The following is a 9,574-nucleotide window of genomic DNA, read 5'->3' as shown; positions in this document are numbered from 1 at the left end:
ACTGCCTATTGCTTGCAACTGACCGATTTGGTGTTTGGAGCCACACTGGATTGTTTTACTAAGGCAGCAAGGAAACAGCTGGGCACTTACAAGCTACGGTGCGTTTAAAAACGTTTGGGGACACTCGCGTAGATCTGCACCTCAGTGAACAGGCACGACATTGGTGAGTAAATGAATTTTATTTTACATTTCTTATTGTCATTTTATTTCGTTAGTATTAAATTCATGGTAACGAAATAAAATGACAAAGATACAAAAATGTATCAAATAAATCTGCTCACCTGCAATTTATAATGGCGCATTGTAGTCACCTTCGTGCACGAAAGTTCGTTCAATCTCAGCTGCTCAACATTTTCAGTTATTTGCTGTTGAATCGCCGATTTTCAAAATGCAAATGATCTGTTTATTTTCAAAGAATAGTTTGTTTTGTTATTGTTTGGTTGGTGTCTTATATGAAACTGCGACATTGCGCAATTTATTGGACAGACTTGTTTAAGATCACACAGCGTAATTTGGGTGGCATTTTATTTGGTATTTTTAAATCATCTTTTTATTTCTGACGATCTGTAAATGTAGTTTCCTGCTCTTAATTGTGAATGCATACTTGATGGTTTTAAATGCTCCTGAAATTAAGTGCTGCTTGACGAGCCTATATTGTGTATGTATGTGACATCACTGAAGGCCTAAGGTTGAAATGCACGGCCCGCCACTGGTCAAAAGCCATTAATTAACCTTATTCTCAGTATATTGATGAGAGTCACATTTGCAATTATGATATATATATGTGTCTGGGTCAACATTAGTCTCAACGCCATATGATTTATATTCGGTTGCCTTAAAGTGTATGTCTGTCTACTGCTTAAATTCAAATGTTTCATTATCCAAAATATCATTATTTTTCTTTTCCAACATCAAGTTTACAGTTACTTCTGGATGATAAAATGAACTGGATTAAAAGCCACAATAGCTCAATTTAGCCATAAAACCAAATTTGTACATACATTAGCAGCTTCGGACTAATAGGTGCGGCGCTCCACATTATTAAGTGGAGTATTACCTTTATTATAAACACCAGTAGACCCCCCCCCCCCCCCTGCGCCCCAAACGATTTTAGAACGAAGCTATCGTAACACAGAGTCTCAGAACGAACCTTTGTCAGACTCTTCAGCCAGATTGCACCAACAAGGTTTAACTTTAAAAAAAAGATTAAATCATGCTTTAAGTTTACATTCTGTAGCACCAAACTTTAAATCAAGTTTAAAACAAGAGATTCAATGTAAACCACTCTTTAAAGCTCAGTTTAATTTGTACTCGTAAACCGAGTTTAAATGTAATTCTGCTGCACTTAATTTCTCTTTAACTCTCTTATGGCTATAAAGAGTTTTCCCATGACAGTGTTTCCTAAAATCGTCATTCCAGTTTGTAGTACAGTGAAACTCCTCTACAACGAAACCTACATGGGCGAAAATACCCCCTAGTGTGAAAAAATGTTCATGCATGAAAGCCATTCCCACTTTTCTGCTCCCCCTACGATGAAAAGTCCCCCTGTTCCGTTATACGAAATCTTTTTCTCTGCTCTTGCCTCGCAATGAGATTCACTACAATGAAAACAAGCCTTCCGCAAAAGTCTAATTCAACCTCATCATGCCACAGTGACCTCTACTGCTTCGTTCGGAAACGGCAACAGCAACCACCACACTGGTTTACACATGCGCAGTAGTCCAAGAAGTATTTGTTATTGTTAGTTTCAGACGCAGCACGAATGTTACATTGCTAAAATGGCTACGAAACGGACCTTTGCAGACCAAGGAGTTAAGAAAAGAAAAGCATTTGCGCTTGAAGACAGGATAAAAGTAATAAAAATGAAAGATGGAGGAAGCAAAGTAAAAGACCTTACGCAAGAAATTGATATAAGTGAAAGTGAATGCTGATCGTAAATTTCGCAATTTCTTCCCCGTTTTTTCTTTCTACACTGGCTATATGAAGTGTCAAATAAGTGTATGCTCATATTTATGCACTATGTATTGGAATCAAAATAAAGAGTACACACATACGTTTTGTGTGTGTGTGTGTGTGTGTGTGTGTGTGTGTGTGTGTGTGTGTGTGTGTGTTTACATCTGAGATAAAATTTGCTACAGTGAAAAGCCCCCTGTTGTGAAAAATTTCTTGCTGTAAACATGATATCGTTATAGAGGAGTTTCACTGTAGTAGACAGCAATCATATAAAAACAACATTTTTCAAAGCACTCTAAGATAAGGAAACCCACCTTTGTTGCTAAAGTCATCTATCATGACAATTTCAGCCAAGTATTTCCTGGGAGTTCTCTTGATGACACTGTGGATTGTTCTCATTAAGGTAGACCAGCCTTCATTATGGAAGACTATCACCACACTGGAGGTCAGTAGTCTCTCATCATAATGCCAGTACTTGCACCTGTGTTAATAGCAAAGAATCCCAATATTATTTGATGTTTGTGTTTGTAGGTTTGTTCGTAAGTAAGTGAAAGCAAACATTATCAAGAAATACCAAGGTGTGTTAGCAAGCAAATCAGTGAGCAATATCTTGACCTCTTCCAAATAAAGAGGCCCCATAGATGGATGGGGATGGGTGAGTACCAAGACCAGATATCTGTATTGAGTCAATACCTTATTTCAGGATAAGGCACAAGATCGTGGGCTCGCAAAAGCTGCCGATACCAGTCACCGATAGCAGTGACTGGCACCCTCTTGTGGCCATTCTACTGTCAGGAACTAAATGGCATGCATGGCTGACAATGTATTTTAGAATTCCATACATTTCCATCCTTCCCATATGGCCATTAACATGCAATTTCTGTAACAATATGGATGTTTATAAGCAGGGGTGAACATAAAAATTTGGCCGTGGTTCTCAAATCAGCAACAGAGGTTGTTCATTCAAGAAAGATTTTAACTGCATGTACACGACTTTTCCAGAATTTTTGAAAATTAATTTTTGAAATTAAGGCATTTTGGAAATGGGTCTGAAATTTGACAAGACATCTTGATCAAGGCTAGGTTTCTTGAGCAAGGGTTGCACCCGGGCATGTTTGAATTGTTTGGTAAATACACCAGAAGATAAGTTGTGTTTGATAAGGGCCAAGCCCAATTTGGGAGAACCTCCTTAAGAGAAACAGAGTCATAAAGGGAGCCAGATGGCCTGGTTTGTCAAACCACATCCTCTAAAAATGGAAGCAGTCCCAAAAGAATATAACACCACTGAACAAGGGACATCAGAGATGAAAGTGGACTTTCCTGAAAATTCCGAAAAAAAAAAAAATTATATATATATAAATCGCATAATTTTACATGGATGATTTTGATCAAAATTCATATCCCGTATCTGAGCCTTTGTCCTTGGCCGTTTTGTAGAACTCCATATTTTTCGAATGATTTTGCAGCCTGTGTCATTGCTGTTACTGCAGTGAAAAATGTCCTTCAAAATCCTTCGGTGGCCTCAGACTGTAGCACATTACTGTGGGCATGACGCTAAGAATATTGTAATTGGCTGATCGAATGCATTTTGTTTTTCATGGGCTCTATGATAAGTCAGACGGAAGGAGCTGGTCGGCGTCAGTCACCGTCTGGTGTTGACAGCGTGCTGTGGTCTGTGTGTGTTCACAGAAGTGCATCTATTGTCGTAAGCGCAAAAAAAATCCGTCAATGATGGAAAATTGTCCGTTAATGTAACCTCTTCAGAAACAGAAATATAATAGATGTAAATGTTAATCCAGTCTTGTTTAACTTAGATTTCGTTCCAAAAGACAGGCTTTGTTATCAGCAATCACCCCTCCTCCTCCCGAGTCCTCCCAAATAAAATATGAAATCACGGTTTGCTTCGGGCTCGGGCCTGCAAATCAAGTTAAGTGATCGGGCTCATGCATCCTTTGTGGCTTCCGTTCTCGCCGAAATTTCGAAATCTCAGAGATATGGCGAGGCCATGAGAATACAAGACGAGGATATTATTACTGTTGTGGCGACGCCACTCTTGCTTGTCCGCTGCTCTCTGCTGTGCGTGCGTCAGCGCGAACATTTACGCAAGCGCGTCTTTTGATTTCAACCAATCAGCGCTGACGCAATAACGTCACACACCCGACGTCACACACGACAACAGCTAATCTAAGCTAGCCGAGACGACACTCGAAATCGGACGGACACTTTTTTCTGCCAATCTGTGTGTTTCCCTTTTTGTCCAAATATATTTTTTACGACAACTGTCTTGTCCACGGTGTCTTTTGTTCGTTCCACTGGGGTTTAGCAAGTGTGTTTATAAAGAGACGAAAATCTCTTTACTGTTACTCGTGTTAGTGTTTCAACACGGCTACGCTCGTGAAAGCAAAACAACAAACTCAAACGAGTCTTTGTACAATGTTGTCAACTAATATCCGGATTAATTTTCAGCAAATTTTCCTCAATTCTCTGGACAGATTTTCATAAAAATAATGAAAAACCCGCAATTCCGGGAAAATCCGGAGGACTTTCATTTCTGGGACATGGAGAAAGGGTTCAAGTGTAGTGGATTGCAACAAGAGTCCTGTTAGAAACCTTATCAATGAAAAACTGCAGGAATCTATCGCACATATCAGGGGAAAAGTCTGAGGGGGTGAAAGTACAGAATCAATAGTTTTAAAAAGTACACGTGATTTGTGATAAGTGAAGAATCAAGTAGTCTGTGGAGGAAAGGCAGCGGTAGGCTGGGCAGGGTCGCGCACTCATTGCGCAAATCAAATCATCTGGCACGCGCTTGCATATCAGCAGAGGTCTTATGCACAGGAAGTGATTGCTGATCAACAGCAGGTGTGAGAACACCTTCCGGAAATCACCCCACCCAGCATGATAATTAAAAGCAAGAAACATAGAGAAGGTCCCCGGAAGTGGATTCACCGAAATCAAGGGGCAAGTTATAAATACACAGAAGGAAGAGGGTCTGTGACAACACATCACAACATCTACATTTTTGGCCCCTTGATAACAGGTCTTCTTCTGATCTATTGCAAAATTCAGCCACCTGGAGCAGCTTCATTGGAAGGGAATACGCTGACGGCCTACGTGGAGGGTGACTCATGCATTGACCAAAGTCAACCGCAAAATGGATGCATTGTTGGGAGTCGCTTCCCAAAATGGAAAAGACCGGGGACTATTTGGACCGACCTGAAAAATGTACAGTAATCCCTCCTTTATCGCGGGGGTTACGTTCCAAAAAGAACCAATGATAGGTGAAATCCGTGAAGTAGTGAGCTTTATTTTTTACAGTTATTATACAATACTGAACTATGTATACAATGAAACCAAAGACCAGAACCTGTTTTCAGGCCCAAGCACAAAAAAAAAACAATGTTTTCAACAAATAACTATAATAGTTTTTCGAAATACTGTACTGTAAAATAATATTGCTTGAGCGCGTCCTCAGGTGCCTTTGCCGGTGCAGAACGTTTCGTCGACATTGTAGGGTATGTAAGTACAAAGACGAGGTGCGGAGACTGTTCACGTTGGTCAGTGCCTTAGCCAATCAGGATGCAGAATGCAATTCACTGTTTAAAAGCATTAAAAAAAATGCACAAAAAAAATCCCTGAAACAGCGAAGCCGCGAAAGGTGAACCGCAATAGAGCGATAGAGGGATCACTGTATTGACTGATTTATCAAGGGCGGCCAGGTGGTCGACTAGTTGCAACAGGGAGACTTGGAAAACATGCAGGACAGCGGCCCTCCAGGACCTGAGTTTGACACCCCTGAGTTAGCACGTCGGCCTCACAGTGCAGAGGTGCAGGGTTCGATTACGGCTCCGGCCTTCCTGTTTGGAGGTTGCTTGTTCTCCCTGTGCCTGCGTGGGTTTTCTCCGGGTACTCCAGTTTCCTCCCACATTCCAAAAACATGAACACTCGAAATTGTCTCAAGGTGTGAACGTGAGCATGGATGGTTGTTTTTGTGTGTGTGCCGTGCGATTGGTTGGCAACCAGTTCAGGGTGTCCCCCGCCTACTGCTCGAAGACAGCTGGGATAGGCTCCAGCATGCCCCACGAACCTTGTTAGGATAGGTAGATCAGAAAATGGATGGATGGATAAATTTGCAAATCACTGCTGTTTTTATCTATGTTTTACACAACATCCTTCATTGGAATTTGAGTAACAGTAATAGTTGTAGTCGTGCAGAATAAAACAGTATAATGAGTAGCAGTACTTACTCTTCATGGCGTATATCTTTAATGGTCCTGTCCAGCGATATCATGTCACTGGCAACCATGTTGAAGCCAAACTCTTTGATGGATGCATGGATTGCTTCTTTGTATTCTGGGCCCAGAACAAGTGGCTTGGCTCCTTCTCCTGGGCCATCTGGGACCCCTGGTGGCTCAGTGTCTTTGGGTTCAAGGTTTCCAAGAACTCCTTTTTTAAGAATGGGGCCATTGTAATTGTGAAAATGGGGCGTGAACGTTGCATACTGTTGCTGGATGGCCTGATTCTGACTGGGATGCTGCTTGGGGACTTGCACATCTTGCCCCCCTCCTGGAGATGAAACCAGAAAACAAAATATGTCATATTATAAAACACAACTCAAACATTCAGGTAGAAAAAGCAATACAGAACTTAGTAGCAAAACTGTTTAGGGGTGAGCAATACAGATTTGAAAATATTTTCAGGAAATGATTAACAATGCGATACACAAAAAAGGATTTTCAAACAGACACTGCAGTTTGAAGGCTGCAGTACTTACTTGTATCAGTACAAACTACATAATTGTCGTTTTCCATCTTTTCTCATTAACATAACTGGTTAACGATTGCTTAATAATATAATTGGGCGGGAATTTAGTGAGTGTATAGAATTGAGTGCTATAGAGTGGTGAACTAGTAGAATGCAGCAACCTAAACTCGAAGTGCGTGGGTTTTGAAGCATGCGCACTACGGTGCCGCAGAGAGACCTCACAGAAGCCTACCACCAATTTCTTCAGCAAACGCGCAGGCAAAATGTCATACCAAACGGACTCTAGAATTCTCTCAAGTGACGGACTAAGTGTATGGCAATGTTGTAGGCGTCATGTTGAGGAACTACATTTGCTAAGTTTGTCTCCTTCTGGTATCCGTAGCGGAAAGATGATAGCGGAACATGGCAGCTTGCTGGAAGGGAGGCGCAGCTTATGTTATATATTTCGCAATTACTTCACGAAGGAATGCTACACGAGGAAGTGACGCTTCCTCGTGTAGCGTTCATTGTGAGCAGACGTGTTTGTTGTGATTGACGCAAAACTGACTGTTGTTTCTGCATAGTGTATTAGCCCCTAATCATGGGCGAATAAAATAGTTTCAGATTTCGAACAAATCGCTTTTTGAACAGCCTTCTGCAACAGAATATGGTCAAAAACCGAGGTATCACTGTACATACATACATATAGGACACACAGACACAGACAAGACGCCACACATGGAGAGTATCAACAAAATTGAGATTATCTCACCCGGCTTCAGTATGATTGAGTTGAGGTCAACTTCAATACCTTCCACATGTGGCCAGGGGACAACAGGCTTAAAATGGTCTGCTGGGTCTCCTTGAGGAATCAATCCATCATCCTGTTGTAGATGAATATGACATTCATATTTAACTTTTGATTCATATTCACATACAGTATATAGATACATCAGTCAGTCTTCATACTTCTGTTCAAATTATTGTCAAAGTTCTTGTCATGCAAAAAAATTAGAATGAGAAAAATCCTTTCAGAAGGTTTTCCACCATTAATGTGACCTATAAATTATAACTCAGTAAAGGGCACCTGAAAAATAACCTTTGAAAAATCCAGATTAACTTGTCACCCTTGGCGGCTGATTTGAAGCTTGCTTCCTACTACTTGTTAATGTTGTTGACATAAGAGTTATGGTTGGGTATCATTTGAATTCCAGTTCCAATTATAGTTCCCTCTTTTGATTCCAATTCTTTCAGTGATCAGATACCCTGCAGGAATCATACGGTGGGCAAAGGAAGAGATTCAGACCACGGATGTTAAGACCCGAAAGCTCCTAACCATGCATGGAGGGTTCCATCCCAAATCCAGCACCCTGAGACTGTACACAAGCCGTAAGGAAGGAGGCCGGGGACAAGTGAGTGTGAGAGCCACTGTCCAGGATGAAACATCCAAGCTCCATGAATACATCAAGGAGAAGGCTCCAATGGATGACGTACTCAGAAAAAGTCTCAGACAGTGGGGAACAGAGGATGAGGTGCTGGAAGAGGGACCGTCATGGGAGGACAAGCCCCCACACGGGATGTACCATTGGACCATAACGGAAGTGGCTGATCTCAAGAAGTCCTATCAGTGGCTAGAGAGGGCTGGCCTGAAGGACAGCACAGAAGCACTCATCCTGGCTGCTCAGGAGCAGGCCCTGGGCACGCGAGCCATCGAGGCCCAGATATACCACACCAGACAAGACCCAAGGTGTAGGTTGTGCAAAGTGGCACCTGAGACGATCCAACACATAACTGCAGGGTGTGAGATGCAGGCAGGGAAAGCCTACATGGAACGCCATAACCAGGTGGCGGGCATAGTCTACCCAAACATCTGTGCGGAGTATGGACTGAAAACCCCAAGATCAAAATGGGAAACACCTCCAAAGGTGGTGGAGAATGACCGAGCGAAGATCCTGTGGGACAGCCAGAAACAGACTGGCAAGATGGTAATGGCGAACCAACCAGATATCGTGATCATAGATAAAGGGCAGAGGAAAGCTGCTGTAGTAAATGTAGCGGTCCCAAGTGATGAAAACATCAAAAAGAAGGAACACGAGAAACTAGAGAAATACCAAGGGCTCAGAGAGGACCTGGAGAGAGCCTGGAACGTAAAGGTGACAGTCGTGCCCGTAGTGATCGGAGCACTCGGGGCAGTGACCCCCAAACTAGATGAGTGGTTGCAACAGATCCCGGCAACAACATCGGACATCTCAGTCCAGAAATGTGCAGTGCTGGGAACAGCAAGGATACTGCGCAGAACCCTCAATCTTCCTGGCCTCTGGTAGAGGACCCGAGCTGTATGGGGGATGGACACCACCTGAGGGGTGAGACGAGGATATATATATGTATATATATACCGTATTTCCACGACCATTCGGCGCACCGTATTGTTGGGCGCAGTCTCACTAACGGGTGCTATTTTGGTATTTTACACAGAGACAAAACGCACTGTATTATTGGGCGCAGTTTTACAGTGGTAAAACATACGCCAGCGTAACCCATGTGTTACAATTTCTACAATTTTTGTAGATTTTTGCGTATTGTCATCTTTAAATCAAAGACAAAGCATAAAAATTGTGTGATATGAAATATTCCAATTCATGTTTTATTTATATAGATTTATATTTATGTTTTGGTCATAGCACAATGCCGCTTTTATTGTCCATAGAGGGCAAAAATACAAAGAAAAAAAATAAGAACTATATGTGTATGTATAGCACTGATGCCACTGAACATGTCGAGTGGTTGAAAGTAAAATAAATATTCAGGAATAATACTTTTACAATTTTTGTAAAATTGTATGTTGCGTTATATAAACTTATTTACATCGACTGCAGCA

General features: G+C 41.8%; 1 protein-coding gene across 2 annotated transcripts in view; it reads right to left on the bottom strand.

Annotated features, from left to right (window-relative positions):
- The window catches only part of galnt7 (UDP-N-acetyl-alpha-D-galactosamine: polypeptide N-acetylgalactosaminyltransferase 7), a 64,527-nt gene that overhangs the window by 46,362 nt on the left and 8,591 nt on the right, over nt 1-9,574 (bottom strand). For both annotated transcript variants that reach the window (XM_019879756.1, XM_019879757.1), the window contains exons 2-4: nt 7,469-7,580; nt 6,201-6,519; nt 2,268-2,434 (exon numbers count right to left, since the gene is read on the bottom strand). In XM_019879756.1, coding sequence (XP_019735315.1) covers nt 2,268-2,434; nt 6,201-6,519; nt 7,469-7,580 — 598 coding nt within the window. The remainder of the gene's footprint in view (nt 1-2,267; nt 2,435-6,200; nt 6,520-7,468; nt 7,581-9,574) is intronic.

Source organism: Hippocampus comes, unplaced genomic scaffold (genome assembly GCF_001891065.2).
Source record: "Hippocampus comes isolate QL1 unplaced genomic scaffold, H_comes_QL1_v1.1 scaffold158, whole genome shotgun sequence".
Classification (NCBI taxonomy): Eukaryota; Metazoa; Chordata; class Actinopteri; order Syngnathiformes; family Syngnathidae; genus Hippocampus; species Hippocampus comes.
The sequence above is the reverse complement of the archived record's forward strand: the minus strand, read 5'-3'. Positions and strand labels throughout refer to the sequence as shown.